This window comes from Babylonia areolata, chromosome 9, assembly GCF_041734735.1.
Source record: "Babylonia areolata isolate BAREFJ2019XMU chromosome 9, ASM4173473v1, whole genome shotgun sequence".
Taxonomy (NCBI): Eukaryota; Metazoa; Mollusca; class Gastropoda; order Neogastropoda; family Buccinidae; genus Babylonia; species Babylonia areolata.
The window spans coordinates 46,731,170-46,748,851 of NC_134884.1; the positions used below are offsets into that span (position 1 = coordinate 46,731,170).

Consider the following 17,682-nt stretch of genomic DNA (forward strand, 5'->3'; position numbering starts at 1 on the left):
GTTTCTTTTTACCTGTGCTACATTCAATTGTTATATCTGTGTGTGTCTCACCTTGGCCCACCTGGTTGAGGTACCTCTTTACGTTATCAGTCCATTCATCCATTCATTCATTCATGTATGTATTCATTTTGTTTCTTTTCACCTGTGCTACATTCAAGTGCTATATCTGTGTGTGTCTCACCTTGGCCCACCTGGTTGAGGTACCTCTCCACGCTATCAGTCCATTCATTCATGCATGTATTCATTTTGTTTCTTTTTACCTGTGCTACATTCAAGTGTTATATCTGTGTGACTCACCTTGGCCCACCTGGTTGAGGTACCTCTCCACGTTATCAGTGCATTCAATCATTCATTCATTCATGTATGTATTCATTTTGTTTCTTTTTACCTGTGCTACATTCAAGTGCTATATCTGTGTGTCTCACCTTGGCCCACCTGGTTGAGGTACCTCTCCACGTTATCAGTCCATTCATTCATTCATGTATGTATTCATTTTGTTTCTTTTCACCTGTGCTACATTCAAGTGCTATATCTGTGTGTCTCACCTTGGCCCACCTGGTTGAGGTACCTCTCCACGTTATCAGTCCATTCATTCATTCATGTATGTATTCATTTTGTTTCTTTTTACCTGTGCTACATTCAAGTGCTATATCTGTGTGTGACTCACCTTGGCCCACCTGGTTGAGGTACCTCTCCACGTTATCAGTCCATTCATTCATGTATGTATTCATTTTGTTTCTTTTTACCTGTGCTACATTCAAGTGCTATATCTGTGTGACTCACCTTGGCCCACCTGGTTGAGGTACCTCTCCATGTTGTCACAGTCCAGCTTGGTGCGGCAGAAGATGAGGGCCCGGTCCATGTTGTGCTTGAGGATGGCGCGCACAGTGTACTCCCCCTTCAGCATCTTCACTGCCTCAGAGTACGTCTCTGCAACACAGGGAGTCACGTGCTACTGTCAGTTCCGGGTAGTGAGGGTGAGAGGGGGGGATTGTGTGCGGGTGGTGGTGGTGGTGGTGGTGGCGGCGGCGAGGGGACTGTGGAGGGAGGGAGACGGAGGGGGAAGACAGAATAACAATAACAAAAAACAACTTTGTGTGTGTGTGTGTGTGTGTGTGTGTGTGTGTGTGTGTGTGTGTGTGTGTGTGTGTGTGTGTGTGTGTGAGAGAGAGAGAGAGAGAGAGAGAGAGAGAGCAATGAACAAATGAAATGAACCAATGTTTTATTGAGGGTGAAGTGGATAAGCTGAAAGCTTCTTTACACCATGCCCTCCCTCACACACACACACACACACACACACACACACACACACACACAAAGACAGAGAGGGAGACAGAGAGAGAGAGAGAGAGAGAGAGAGAGAGAGACAGAGACAGAGACAGAGACAGACAGAGATTGTGACGAGAACGACGGAGAGCCAAAATTTGAGGTGAACAGTGGCAACGCCAGCAGGGAAACAATGCCCTCAGATATCTCTTCAGAGTGGACACCGAAGCACAATGACGGACGTTAGCAGGTGAACGATTCCAGTGAGCTGCAGCAGGACCTGGCCATTCCTTCTCATCCATTCCATGAGAAAGGCGGCACAAATGGTAAGACGCTCTTCTGCCAATACTGTGTCCCTCATGGCCTGGGTTCCATTCCCACCTTCGGCTGTTCCCCCAAGTTTGACTGGAACAATCCAACTGAGCGTCTAGTCATTCGGATGAGACGATAAGCCGAGGTCCCGTGAGCTGTACGCACTTGGCACACCGAAAAAGAACTCACGGCGACAAAAAGCTTGTCCTCTGGCACAATTGTGTGGAAGCACTATGCCAGCTACATATATAGGCAACACAATAATCCAAAGGCCGAGTTCTCTGTTGCCACAAAATTATTTCCAACCAGAACTGGCAAAATACATATATGAATGCTTTAAAGTTCGCAGTCCATAACAATGTCTTATGGAATATCCTGCATGTGCTCACAACTTATTGCTTTTACTTTTTGTTTGCTTGTTGTGTTTAGTTTATAGTGTCCATAATTCCTATGATGGTTTTACGACAATTAAATGAGTTCTGAGTTGTGAGTTCTGAGTTCTAGGCATGCACTCAAGGCCTGACGAAGCGCATCAGGTTATGATGCCGGTCAGGCATCTGCCCAGCAGTTGTGATGTAGCGTACATGGATTTGTCCGAACGCAGCAACGCCTCCTTGAGAGACTGAAACTGAAGCTCTCACCCAGGGTTTGCAGACAATTCTGGAGTCCACGATGAGAAACGAAAGGTCATTGTCGTGCACGTTGTTTGTGCCAGTGGGCCTGCAGTGTGTGTGGAAATGCGCAAAGAACACCCCCACCCCACCCCTTAAGCACACACACAAAGAAAAAAAAAGGGACAGAGAACTGGACAGGAGAAAAGGTAAAAAACCCAAAGGAAATACTAATCCCACTTTGAAGAACAATGCCCTTGGTATGGCCGACCACTGACCCAGTGAAAGAAGCCGAGAGACAATTGCGCGTTCGCACATCGTAACGCCACACGGGTCTGCAGGGAAATCACACCGATAGCTGCTCTCAGCGCCGCGCTCCACGGCACCAGTAATGGATAGGGTCAGACAAAAACGGGAGAAAAAGAATCTGTCATTGCTGCCTGTGATGGACACGTCTGTGGCGTTTGATGAATCATTCAGCGCGGGAGTTAATGGCTGATGACGGCAATATTAATCTCCTCAGTATTATGAAGCCCCCCCCCCCCCTTTTTTTTAAATATTTTTTTAGCCTGTGGTGGATGTTGTCGGGTTCTGGTAGTAGACGGGCAAACAAACACGAGGACCAACAAGCAAACACACAGCGTTTAAAAGCTACAAACATGATTTTCATTAAGAGAGAGACAGAGAGAAAGGGGGGGGGGGCTGGGAGAGGTTGTAAACAGACTTCATTCACTCAAGCTCTTTGCTAACGACAGTTTGGTAGAAAACTGATCACAGCAATGAGGCTTTCCCATCCCATACCGTGGCTACGTCCCCGTTCACTGTGATCCCCAGTGGTAGCTGTCAGAAATACATCATTTGGCTGACAGAGTGGTAGTTGTCAGAAATACATCATTTGGCTGACAGAGTGGTAGTTGTCAGAAATACAACATTTGGCTGAGAGTGGTAGTTGTCAGAAATACATCGTTTGGCTGACAGAGTGGTAGTTGTCAGAAATACATCATCATTTGGCTGACAGAGTGGTAGTTGTCAGAAATACATCATTTGGCTGACAGAGTGGTAGTTGTCAGAAATACAACATCATTTGGCTGACAGTGGTAGTTGTCAGAAATACAGCATCATTTGGCTGACAGAGTGGTAGTTGTCAGAAATACATCATCATTTGGCTGACAGAGTGGTAGTTGTCAGAAATACATCATCATTTGGCTGACAGAGTGGTAGTTGTCAGAAATACAGCATCATTTGGCTGACAGAGTGGTAGTTGTCAGAAATACATCATCATTTGGCTGACAGAGTGGTAGTTGTCAGAAATACATCATCATTTGGCTGACAGAGTGGTAGTTGTCAGAAATACATCATTTGGCTGACAGAGTGGTGGTTGTCAGAAATACATCATTTGGCTGACAGAGTGGTAGTTGTCAGAAATACATCATTTGGCTGACAGAGTGGTAGTTGTCAGAAATACATCATTTGGTTGACAGAGTGGTAGTTGTCAGAAATACATCATCATTTGGCTGACAGAGTGGTAGTTGTCAGTAATACATCATTTGGCTGACAGAGTGGTAGTTGTCAGAAATACATCATCATTTGGCTGACAGAGTGGTAGTTGTCAGAAATACATCATTTGGCTGACAGAGTGGTAGTTGTCAGAAATACAACATCATTTGGCTGACAGAGTGGTAGTTGTCAGAAATACATCATCATTTGGCTGACAGAGTGGTAGTTGTCAGAAATACATCATTTGGCTGACAGAGTGGTAGTTGTCAGAAATACATCATTTGGATGACAGAGTGGTGGTTGTCAGAAATACATCGTTTGGCTGACAGAGTGGTAGTTGTCAGAAATACATCATCATTTGGGTGACAGAGTGGTAGTTGTCAGAAATAAATCATTTGGCTGACAGAGTGGTAGTTGTCAGAAATACATCATCATTTGGCTGACATAGTGGTAGTTGTCAGAAATACAACAACATTTGGCTGACAGAGTGGTAGTTGTCAGAAATACAACATCATTTGGCTGACAGAGTGGTAGTTGTCAGAAATACATCATTTGGCTGACAGAGTGGTAGTTGTCAGAAATACATCACCATTTGGCTGACATAGTGGTAGTTGTCAGAAATACATCATTTGGCTGACAGAGTGGTAGTTGTCAGAAATACATAATCATTTGGCTGACAGAGTGGTAGTGGTCAGAAATACATCATCATTTGGCTGACAGAGTGGTAGTTGTCAGAAATACATCATTTGGCTGACAGAGTGGTAGTTGTCAGAAATACATCATTTGGCTGTCACAGTGGTAGTTGTCAGAAATACAACATCATTTGGCTGACAGTGTGGTAGTTGTCAGAAATACAACATCATTTGGCGGACAGTGTGGTAGTTGTCAGAAATACAACATTTGGCTGACAGTGTGGTAGTTGTCAGAAATACAACATCATTTGGCTGACAGTGTGGTAGTTGTCAGAAATACAACATCATTTGGCGGACAGTGTGGTAGTGGTCAGAAATACAACAACATTTGGTTGACAGAGTGGTAGTTGTCAGAAATACATCATCATTTGGCTGACAGAGTGGTAGTTGTCAGAAATACAACATCATTTGGCTGACAGAGTGGTAGTTGTCAGAAATACAACATTTGGCTGAGGGTGGTAGTTGTCAGAAATACAAAAAACTCCATTTGTCTGACAGAGTGGTAGTTGTCACAAAAAACAACATAATTATGGCTGACAATGTGGGTAGCTGTCAGAAACAATCGATTTGGCTGACAAAGTGAAAGTTGTCTGAAACAATCCACTGGTTGACAGAGTGAATGTTGTCTGAAAAATATCCATTTGGCTGATACAGTGGAATCTGTCTGAAACAATTTATTTGATGAACGAAGAAAAGGGAAAAAAACAGAAAGAAAGAAACGAAAAGAAGGAAAGAAAGAAAAGAAAGTGTCAATGAAAGAAAATAAACTGTAAATGAAAAAAAAACCATGAAGATCAGACAGGGCTTCTCAATTTCCGCCCATTTGAAAAAAAACACACAAAACAAACCCTAACAAAAACCCCCCACAAACAACACCAACAACACACACACACACACACACACACACACACACGCACGCACGCACGCACGCACACACACACACACACACAAACGACGACGACTCACGCCAGGCTATAATGGTTTTGGCGACACCCAAGAAAGCACAGCAGACAGAAGGGCCTGCAGAAACAGATTCCATTATTTCGCAACAAGCTGACGGCTATGATGGTTAATGCAGTGCGATCGCTGAGATGGTGAGTGGTGAGTGCAGTGTGATGGCTATGATGGTGAGTGCAGTGTGGTGAGTGCAGTGTGATGGCTATGATGGTGAGTGCAGTGTGATGGCTATGATGGTGAGTGCAGTGTGGTGAGTGCAGTGTGATGGCTATGATGGTGAGTGCAGTGTGATGGCTATGACGGTGAGTGCTGTGTGATGGCTATGACGGTGAGTGCAGTGTGATGGCTATGGCGGTGAGTGCTGTGTGATGGCTATGACGGTGAGTGCTGTGTGATGGCTATGATGGTGAGTGAAAGCTGATTGCTATGACAGTGAGTGCTGTGTGATGGCTATGACGGTGAGTGCTGTGTGGTGGCTATGATGGTGAGTGCAGTGTGATGGCTATGGCGGTGAGTGCTGTGTGATGGCTATGACGGTGAGTGCAGTGTGATGGCTATGGCGGTGAGTGCTGTGTGATGGCTATGACGGTGAGTGCAGTGTGATGGCTATGATGGTGAGTGCAGTGTGATTGTTATGACGGTGAGTGCTGTGTGATGGCTATGGCGGTGAGTGCTGTGTGATGGCTATGACGGTGAGTGCAGTGTGATGGCTATGATGGTGTGGTGGCTATGATGGTGAGTGCAGTGTGATGGCTATGATGGTGAGTGCAGTGTGGTGGCTATGATGGTGAGTGCAGTGTGGTGGCTATGATGGTGAGTGCAGTGTGGTGGCTATGACGGTGAGTGCAGTGTGATGGCTATGATGGTGTGGTGGCTATGATGGTGAGTGCAGTGTGGTGGCTATGACGGTGAGTGCAGTGTGATGGCTATGATGGTGAGTGCAGTGTGATGGCTATGATGGTGAGTGCAGTGTGGTGGCTATGACGGTGAGTGCGGGGGAACAGAGTGGATCGTCGCCCGGCCTGTCAGTGATATCTCAGGTCTACTTTCACTGCTGCACTGAGCGAACGTTGTTGGTCATGGCTTTCCCTCTGCTTACTGTCTTTCTCCCTCATTCTCTCTCTAATTACTATCTCTCTCTCGCTCTTATGTCGTTGATTGATTACAAATGGATAATTCATTTTTCCGTTTACATGCTGTTGGCTTAATCTATTATGATTCTATAAAACAAACAAAAAAACACCATTATTCTCATATTGTCCCAGCAACAATTCTGTCTCACCCTCAAGATTATATTTATGGTATTAGGCCATGAACTGATTTCACTTCATACAATTCTGTTTGTCTCTCTTCGCCGTCTCTTTTCCCCAGCCTAAGTGCTCTCTCTGTCGATCTGTCTCTCACCCTATCTCTCTCTTCCTTCAGACCAGTACTGACTGTGTCATCTTGTTAGGAATAATTTTCATCTCACTGATTGTTGGTGTAGCGCCTTGTCAGAAAAGCACAGGTGAACTGGTTGATATGAGATATTGCTACCTCACCCTGTCATTGTGTCATTCTACCTCATCCTGTCATGCTACCTCACCCTGTCATTGTGTCATTCTACCTCATCCTGTCATGCTACCTCACCCTGTCATTGTGTCATTCTACCTCATCCTGTCATGCTACCTCACCCTGTCATACTACCTCACCCTGTCATGCTACCTCACCCTGTCATTGTGTCATTCTACCTCATCCTGTCATTCTACCTCATCCTGTCATGCTACCTCACCCTGTCATCGTGTCATTCTACCTCATCCTGTCATGCTACCTCACCCTGTCATTGTGTCATTCTACCTCATCCTGTCATGCTACCTCACCCTGTCATTCTGTCATACTACCTCACCCTGTCATGCTACCTCATCCTGTCATTCTACCTCATCCTGTCATGCTACCTCACCCTGTCATTCTGTCATACTACCTCACCCTGTCATGCTACCTCATCCTGTCATTCTACCTCACCCTGTCATGCTACCTCATCCTGTCATTCTACCTTCTTACAGTTCATAAAGCTGAAGGTTTTCCAGGTGACTACTAATACGTGACATAATGTTTTGTATTACAAAGTTGGTATTTCTAAGCAGTTACTTACAGTGTGAATACAATCATGACCTAAGGTGATAAGCCTTGCTCTAGAGCCTCAATGTCTTTACATACAGTGTGAATACAATCATGACCTAGGGTGATAAGCCTAGCTCTAGAGCCTCATTGTCCTTACATACAGTGTGAATACAATCATGACCTAGGGTGATAAGCCTTGCTCTAGAGCCTCATTGTTCTTACATACAGTGTGAATACAATCATGACCTAGGGTGATAAGCCTAGCTCTAGAGCCTCATTGTCCTTACATACAGTGTGAATGCAATCATGACCTAGGGTGATAAGCCTAGCTCTAGAGCCTCATTGTCCTTACATACAGTGTGAATACAATCATGACCTAGGGTGATAAGCCTAGCTCTAGAGCCTCATTGTCCTTACATACAGTGTGAATACAATCATGACCTAGGGTGATAAGCCTAGCTCTAGAGCCTCATTGTTCTTACATACAGTGTGAATACAATCATGACCTAGGGTGATAAGCCTTGCTCAAGAGCCTCATTGTTCTTACATACAGTGTGAATACAATCATGACCTAGGGTGATAAGCCTTGCTCAAGAGCCTCATTGTTCTTACATACAGTGTGAATACAATCATGACCTAGGGTGATAAGCCCTGCTCTAGAGCCTCATTGTTCTTACATACAGTGTGAATACAATCATGACCTAGGGTGATAAGCCCTGCTCTAGAGCCTCATTGTTCTTACATACAGTGTGAATACAATCATGACCTAGGGTGATAAGCCTTGCTCAAGAGCCTCATTGTCCTTCGATTTTTGTTTCTTCGTTTTCCTCCATTTAGTTTGTCTCTGTTTCAGACTATGAGTGTAAACTTTACTCAAAGTAAGAGAGAGAGAGAGAGAGAGAGAGAGAGAGACAGACAGACAGACAGAAGTTGGGTATCTCCACATACATTCGGTTAGGCAAGCAGTCAACAACCTCCATGCCCAGCTGACGCATCAAGTAGCGACCTGAGGGGGGGAGGGGTGGTCAGCCTGACAAACTGCAACAGACTGCAGGGGGAGAGGGGTGGTCAGCCTGACAGACAAACTGCAACAGACTGCAGGGGGAGAGGGGTGGTCAGCCTGACAGACAAACTGCAACAGACTGCAGGGGGGGAGGGGTGGTCAGCCTGACAGACAAACTGCAACAGACTGCAGGGGGAGAGGGGTGGTCAGCCTGACAAACTGCAACAGACTGCAGGGGGGGAGGGGTGGTCAGCCTGACAAACTGCAACAGACTGCAGGGGGGGAGGTGTGGTCAGCCTGACAAACTGCAACAGACTGCAGGGGGGGAGGGGTGGTCAGCCTGACAAACTGCAACAGACTGCAGGGGGGGAGGTGTGGTCAGCCTGACAAACTGCAACAGACTGCAGGGGGGGAGGGGTGGTCAGCCTGACAAACTGCAACAGACTGCAGGGGGGGAGGTGTGGTCAGCCTGACAAACTGCAACAGACTGCAGGGGGGAGGGGTGGTCAGCCTGACAGACAAACTGCAACAGACTGCAGGGGGAGAGGGGTGGTCAGCCTGACAGACAAACTGCAACAGACTGCAGGGGGGAGGGGTGGTCAGCCTGACAGACAAACTGCAACAGACTGCAGGGGGAGAGGTGTGGTCAGCCTGACAGACAAACTGCAACAGACTGCAGGGGGGGAGGGGTGGTCAGCCTGACAGACAAACTGCAACAGACTGCAGGGGGGGAGGGGTGGTCAGCCTGACAGACAAACTGCAACAGACTGTAGGGGGGGAGGGGTGGTCAGCCTGACAGACAAACTGCAACAGACTGCAGGGGGGGAGGGGTGGTCAGCCTGACAGACAAACTGCAACAGATTGCAGGGGGAGAGGGGTGGTCAGCCTGACAAACTGCAACAGACTGCAGGGGGAGAGGGGTGGTCAGCCTGACAAACTGCAACAGACTGCAGGGGGAGGGGTGGTCAGCCTGACAAACTGCAACAGACTGCAGGGGGAGAGGGGTGGTCAGCCTGACAAACTGCAACAGACTGCAGGGGGGGAGGGGTGGTCAGCCTGACAGACAAACTGCAACAGACTGCAGGGGGAGAGGGGTGGTCAGCCTGACAGACAAACTGCAACAGACTGCAGGGGGGGAGGGGTGGTCAGCCTGACAGACAAACTGCAACAGACTGCAGGGGGAGCGGGTGGGAGAGTAGGGGGTGGGGAGAAAACCAGAAAAGAAAACAGATCACTTTCAAGAACAAGTTCAGCGCTGTGCCACTGACCCAGTTAACAAAGAGAGGGGCGAGACAAGCGCACGTGCATCCCTCACACCCCCTGCCCCCTCCCTGTTCAGGGAGGAAAGCAGTCTGATAGATCTCTCTCCACCCACCTTTCCCAGACACCGGCACTGCATGGGGGGTGGGGGGGGGGGACAGACAGCAGGGCAGGGAAGAAAACATGTTATCAACTGTACCAGACACGTCTGTGGCATCTGATGGATCATTCCACGCGGGGAGTAATGACTGATCAGGGCATCACTGTTTGCATGGGCTTGATCCATCTGCTCAGCATTGTGTTGACATTTTGTTGTTGTTGTTGTTGTTGTTTAAACCTGTGATGCTGTCAGGTTCTGATTATAGAGTGGCAAGCGCGCGCGCACACAAACACACACACACACAAACGAACAAGGAAAAACAATTTAAAAGCTCCAATCAACTTTCTTGTTAACAGACATCCAGGGGGAGGGAGGGAGGGGTAATGGAACGCGTATGGCAGACCCACATTCCAGTGAGGAGACAGTTTGACACAACATGGGCAGCGGCAATGTGGAGTTCTGTCTTCAATGGGTGTTTTAATGTTTCCAATTTAAGTTCTTGTTCTGGCCTTTGTTGTTCATCTTTCCCTTTTTATGGGGTGGGGTGGGGGTGGGGGCTATAAGTTATGTGATAAAATCCATTTGGTTAAAATCCCATACTACCCTTTCGCTCCATCCAAGTAGAATCTCTTCAAAAATATCTCTCTCCCCAGGTAAAATTTCTCTCTCTCTCTCTTCCTTCAATAGCCGAGTGGTTCGTGTTGGGACTTTCAACCTGGGGCCCCGGGCTCGAATCTCAGCAACGGCGCCTGGTGGGAAAAGGGTCAACGTATGTGCAGACCTGCCTGAACCCACTTCGTGTGTATATAGGCTCGCAGAAGATCAAATACGCACGTTAGAGATCCTGAAATCCATGTCAGTGTTCGGTGTTTACGGAAAAAACAAACACCCATACCCAACAAACACCACCCTTTCCGAAAACGGAGTATGGCTGCCAACATGGCGAAGTAAATAAACAAAATGATGATACACGTAAAGTGTTACATGTCTATATGAGTAGGTGTGTGTGTGTGTGTGTGTGTGTGTGTGTGTGTGTGCGTGTGAAATGAATGATAAACTGCCCAATGGCAGCCGTCAGTCGGCTCTACCCAGGTAGGCAGCCTGTTGTGCAAATGACCCCGTATTTGTGGAGCGCGTCGAGCGTGGTCTCCGACCGAGGATGGGCAATGTATAAGTGTCCATATCATGTCAACGCTGATGGACATGACGGCAGGAACAGTCCAGAGCAGAGCGAAATGGTCGCCTGTCGTGTCATTGTTATCTCCGGTCATTCAAGGTTGTACTGCGTGTGTGCTGTCCTGGGTGGGCCATCTGATGTATTTGGCAATGGCTTTCCCTCCGCTTACAGTCTCTGTCTGTCTGTCGGTCTGTCTGTATGTCTCTTTCTCCCTATCTCTCCATTCTGCTCAAGGTTTGGTTTTTATGTGTGAGTGTACAACACGTGTAAGCATGTGTATACAGGTCGGTGACTTTACAAAACAACAACAACAAAACAACAACAACCAACAACAACAACAACAACAACAAACGAACTGAGTTTTCTCTCTCTCTCTCTCTCTCTCTCTCTCTCTCTCTCTACATATTGCTCAAGGTTTGGTTTTTGTGTGTGAGTGTACAACGCGTATTACCATATGCATACAGGTCGATGATCTTACATTAAAACTTCTCTCTCTCTCCCTCTTTCCTCGCCCACTCGTTGTCACACACACACACACACACACACACACACACACACACACACACACACACACACACTCTGTGTGTGCATGCGTGTGTGAGGGCATGGTGTAAAGAAGCTTCCAGCTTATCCATTCTACCCTCAATAAAACATGTCATTTGTCTCTCCTCGCTCACTCGCTGTCACACACACACACACACACACACACACACACACACACACTCTGTGTGTGCATGCGTGTGTGAGGGCATGGTGTAAAGAAGCTTCCAGCTTATCCATTCTACCCTCAATAAAACATGTCATTTGTCTCTCCTCGCTCACTCGCTGTCACACACACACACACACACACACACACACACACACACACACACACACACACTCTCTCTCTCTCTCTCTCTCTCAGAATTTCATCTGTGTTGCATTTTTTCTTCTTCCAGCATTTTCTTGTAAGCACAGTGAAGAGAAGAGTAGAGATAAAAGGATGGACAAAACTGAGTGATGGAAAACATAATCGACTGCACGTTTCTCTGCAAAGAGGGGGAGAGAGAAAAGGGGGAGCGGAGAGAGAGAGAGAGAGGGAGAGAGAGAGAGAGAGAGAGAGAGAGAGAGAGAGAGAGAGAGAAGGAGGGAAAAAAATGCGACCACAGACATGACACTTTCACTCAGACTGATCAACAGAACAGAGACGACAAACACGACGTTTGTTCACAGAGATTAATATGATGATCACTCAACATCCTGCACACACACACACACACACACACACCACACAGATTGTTCCATTGACTGATCAACTGATCCGTAAGTCCAATTTCTGATTGTTCCGATGATTGATCAACTGATTCTAAGTCCACAACTTTAGGCGCAAAGCAATGGCGGTGGGTACCTTGCCGATGTCTTCCTCTAAATGGGAAAGAGCACGGTGTGTGTCGCTCACAAAGGGTTGTTGGTGTGTATGGTGTGGACAGGGTGTGGGAACGTGTGTGGAAGGCAGATGGATACAAACGTGATATCTTCCTGTGTTCAGATGGGTGAGTCATGGAAAGAAGAGAGGATGATGAAAACCATTCAGGAATCTGTGTCAGTGAAGATGCAAATGGGGGTTGAAAAAGTGAACGCGGCTTTAAGGATGCAAGTGTGTGTGTATGTTTGTGTGTATGTGTGTGTGTGTGTGTGTGTGTGTGTGTGTGTGTGTGTGTGTGTGTGTGTGTGTGTGTGTGTGTGTGTGTGCATTTTCCGTCTTATCACTTGTATCACGCCAAGCCCAAGTAACACACCGAAAAACCCAAGCATATATAATGTTCCTGTCAGACCACATGTCAGATGGTGTGTACTGTGCCCTCTACCAGTTATCTCACGTCATGTGTCCCCACTAGTAATCTCCCAAAGATCTCATCATGTGTCCCCACTAGTAATCTCCCAAAGATGTCGTCATGTGTCCCCACTAGTAATCTCCCAAAGATCTCATCATGTCTCCCCACTAGTAATCTCCCAAAGATCTCATCATGTCTCCCCACTAGTAATCTCCCAAAGATCTCACGTCATGTGTCCCCACTAGTAATCTCCCAAAGATCTCACGTCATGTGTCCCCACTAGTAATCTCCCAAAGATGTTGTCATGTCTCCCCACTAGTAATCTCCCAAAGATCTCGTCATGTGTCCCCACTAGTAATCTCCCAAAGATCTCGTCATGTGTCCCCACTAGTAATCTCCCAAAGATCTCACGTCATGTGTCCCCACAAGTAATCTCCCAAAGATCTTGTCATGTGTCCCCACTAGTAATCTCCCAAAGATCTTGTCATGTGTCCCCACAAGTAATCTCCCAAAGATCTTGTCATGTGTCCCCACTAGTAATCTCCCAAAGATCTTGTCATGTGTCCCCACTAGTAATCTCCCAAAGATCTTGTCATGTCTCCCCACTAGTAATCTCCCAAAGATCTCACGTCATGTGTCCCCACTAGTAATCTCCCAAAGATCTTGTCATGTGTCCCCACTAGTAATCTCCCAAAGATCTTGTCATGTGTCCCCACTAGTAATCTCCCAAAGATCTTGTCATGTGTCCCCACTAGTAATCTCCCAAAGATCTTGTCATGTGTCCCCACTAGTAATCTCCCAAAGATCTTGTCATGTGTCCCCACTAGTAATCTCCCAAAGATCTTGTCATGTGTCCCCACTAGTAATCTCCCAAAGATCTTGTCATGTGTCCCCACTAGTAATCTCCCAAAGATCTTGTCATGTGTCCCCACTAAAGGTCGACAAGAAAAGACAGATAACTCCGCTCCCACCGACGTGTAAAGATGCCACTCAGGGCGTCTCTGACAGCATCCCCCCCCCCACCCCCCCCCCCCAAAAAAGTCTCTGCCTTAGCAGTCGTGTCTGTCCGCAGAAACCATTGCTGTCTCTGGCCCTGTTCCGGTTGCTGGCAGCCGAAGGTAAATAGTCCATAAAGAAACCCTCAACTGCTAACCCGCTGGATGACTGCCCAAACTTGTGACGGAAAAGACAGACAAGCTTCTACCCGTTTTAACAAGAATTTGAACTGATTGCTTTCTTTCAACAATCCCCTCCTCTCTGTCTCTCTCAGCAACCCCACCCCTCTCTCTGTCTCTCAGCAACCTCACCCCTCTCTCTGTCTTTCTCAACAACCCCACCCCTCTCTCTGTCTCTCTCAGCAAACCACTCCTCTCTCTGTCTCTCTCAACAACCCCACCCCTCTCTCTGTCTCTCTCAGCAACCCCACCCCTCTCTGTCTCTCTCAGCAACCCCACCCCTCTCTGTCTCTCTCAGCAACCCCCCTCTCTGTCTCTCTCAGCAACCCCAGCCCTCTCAGTCTCTCTCAGCAACCCCAGCCCTCTCTGTCTCTCTCAGCAACCCCAGCCCTCTCAGTCTCTCTCAGCAACCCCACCCCTCTCTGTCTCTTTCAGCAACCACACCCCTCTCTGTCTCTCTCAGCAACCCCACCCCTCTCTGTCTCTTTCAGCAACCACACCCCTCTCAGTCTCTCTCAACAACCCCCCTCTCTGTCTCTCTCAACAACCCCCCTCTCTGGCTCTCTCAACAACCCCACCCCCTCTCTCTCTCTCAACAACCCCACCCCTCTCTGTCTCTCTCAAAAACCACACCCCTCTCAGTCTCTCTCAACAACCCCCCTCTCTGTCTCTCTCAACAACCCCACCCCCCTCTCTCTCAACAACCCCACCCCTCTCTGTCTCTCTCAGCAACCCCACCCCTCTCTGTCTCTCTCAACAACCCCACCCCTCTCTGTCTCTGTCTCTCTCAGCAACCCCACCCCTCTCTGTCTCTCTCAGCAACCCCACCCCTCTCTGTCTCTCTCAACAACCCCACCCCTCTCTGTCTCTGTCTCTCTCAGCAACCCCACCCCTCTCTGTCTCTCTCAGCAACCCCACCCCTCTCTCTCTCAACAACCCCACCCCTCTCTGTCTCTCTCAGCAACCCCACCCCTCTCTCTCTCTCAACAACCCCACCCCTCTCTGTCTCTGTCTCTCTCAACAACCCCACCCCTCTCTGTCGCTGTCTCTCTCAGCAACCCCACCCCTCTCTGTCTCTCTCAACAACCCCACCCCTCTCTGTCGCTGTCTCTCTCAGCAACCCCACCCCTCTCTGTCTCTCTCAACAACCCCACCCCTCTCTGTCTCTGTCTCTCTCAGCAATCCCACCCCCCTCTGAATGCCACGAGTGGATGCACTCTCTTTCTCCAACATCTTCAGTGCCTGAATTCTTTGCCTGTCACCGCGGACTGAAACTGATCTTCTATTTGTGTGTGCAGCCTTGTTTTGTATCATCGTCACCAGTGCCCTTGTTATCACCACCAGTACTAACTAAGGTTTTTCTGTTGTTGCTGCATGCACTGCACCCATTTGCCCTTTCTTGCTGTTGACGTTATTTCATTATTTTTAACATGACACAAACACCGTAAATAATTGCGTTAATCCTACATGGTAAATGTGAGAAGGAAGAGAGCACTAATTTCCTCCATGCTGCCAAGCCTGGGCACTGTGTGTAATGGTAGCTCCAGACACCGTGGTCTCAGTCCATAATCCACTTCAGTCAATCGGAGAGAAAGAAGGAAAGAAAGAAAGTAATGCAGTCAGCCTCAATGCCCAGCTGACGTGTGAAGTAGCCAAGCGAAGGGGACAGGTGACCAGACGGGACACTGAAGTGGTGCGTGTGTGTGTGTGTGTGTGTGTGTGTGTGTGTGTGTGTGTGTCGCGGTGTGGCTGTGTGTGTGTGTGTGTGTGTGTGTGTGTGTGTATGCGTCTGGGGGTGGCTGTGTGCGTGCGTGCGTGCGTGCGTGCGTGTGTGTGTGTGTGTGTGTGTGTGTGTCGGGAGGTGGCTCTGTGTGTGTGTGTGTGTGTGTGTGTGTGTGTGTGTGTGTGTCGGGAGGTGGCTCTGTGTGTGTGTGTGTGTGTGTGTGTGTGTGTGTGTGTGTCGGGAGGTGGCTCTGTGTGTGTGTGTGTGTGTGTGTGTGTCGGGGGGTGGCTGTGGTCCCCACACATCACACGGACCCTGGACACGGACAGACTGCTGGCAGACACTGGCAGGTCCTGCAACCTGAGAGTCCAGTTCGGAAGTCAGGGAAAGGTCAGGCCGGCGGGACGGGGGTGGGGGTGGGGAGTAGGCCTGTCGCGCATGGTGCCAGACACTGCCAGACGCGATTCTGCCCAGCGGAAATCACCTAACTGTTCTCCTTCCCTTCCCAGTCCCCTGCTCTGCCGTCTGCAGAATCGGTTTTCAATCAACTATGGCAGCTTTCTTTAGCTTGTTGACTGTGACGGCAGCACTCACTACCTGAGGTTTCAACTTTTTCCCCCTAAGAGACTTCGCTCTCCGACAGTTTGTGGACAAAGGTGGCCAGACCTACTATGCTAAGCAGCCCATTGAAAATGAAAGCATGGCCGTCATGTCTGGAGGAAGATACACCATGTCCACAGAATGAAGGGATACATTGAAGTCTGTCGATGCACCGAAATTATACAGTCACGTCTCCAGATACAGTACAGACATACCGTCAATCACACATACACAGAGCGCTCGCGCACACACACACACACACACACACAGGGAGAAGGAGAGGGAAAGGGAGAGAGAGAGAGAGAGTGGGGGGGGGGGGGGGGGGTAGTCAGATGACCTCACAACGGGATTGTCGTTTATTTCGATATGAGCATGGACCATTGAATTGTTGCCAACACACACACACACACACACACAGAGGGTGAACAACGAAGAGATACAGTGAAGAGTACCTATTTTGCTGTCAGGACAACATACCGTCCAGCCTATTTTGTATCAGGACAACGGAGATGAAATCTATTTCCCGTCATTCCCAAAGACTACCTCTGACCGACCCGACAGGAGGATGGTGACTCCCTCACTGATGAGGTCTCTTCCTTCCACAGAGGACCTCATCATCTTCATCTGACGCATTACTTTCCTTTTGTCTTATTCACTGTCATTCCATTCATTCAATCATTTAATAATTCATCTTTACCCCCAAGGCTTGACTCAGCGCTTTTGGTTACGCTGCTGGTCAGGCATCTGCTTAACGTATGTGTTGTGGCGTATATGAACTTGTCCGAACGCAGTAACGCCTCCTTTAGTAACTGAATTGCAACCGGCATTGTGCTTCGCGCTTTGGGATACGAAGCCACTTGCGCGTCCATCGATGTCTACTGATCATGGCACACAGCATCGTCATCCCAGGCTCCCGAAAGACAAATACTGTGTACACCCTTCCCTCTATTCTGTCATTTATTCCCAGTTCAGAATGCCTCGATGTCGCAGTGGTATACTTGGTCTGGCTTCTGAATCTTGACAGGGATATTGTTTAATGAGCACAAGGTTCCTAGCAGGTGCCAGCTCTGATCGTCACTGCCATGGAAACCAGTCTGCTACAGGTTGTACTAACGAGCGAGTAGCTGACGCATCTGCCAAATGATGACCTCCCTTCCACAAGAGGAAGGGGGAAGGGACGGATAGGGGTGGAGGCTGACAGGATGTGATATGCACGGAGCCTCTCTCCCACTTTCTGTTCGGCCTGCGTGACAAGTAAACATGTCATATCAGTTTGAAGAGTCTCTCACAATCGATTCCTTTCGGCATGACCTCGCGTTCCACCAAAGGAATAAACATGATGACGATAATGATGACAATAAAATGAGGTTAATACATGCTGGGTTCTGCAGGTTT

General features: G+C 48.2%; 1 protein-coding gene across 1 annotated transcript in view; it reads right to left on the reverse strand.

Annotated features, from left to right (window-relative positions):
* Positions 1–17,682, reverse strand: part of LOC143285549 (ATP-dependent RNA helicase DDX1-like) — a 461,018-nt gene that overhangs the window by 34,809 nt on the left and 408,527 nt on the right. Inside the window, exon 19 of the mRNA XM_076592917.1 lies at positions 784–930. Within this exon, the coding sequence (XP_076449032.1) occupies positions 784–930 (147 nt within the window). The remainder of the gene's footprint in view (positions 1–783; positions 931–17,682) is intronic.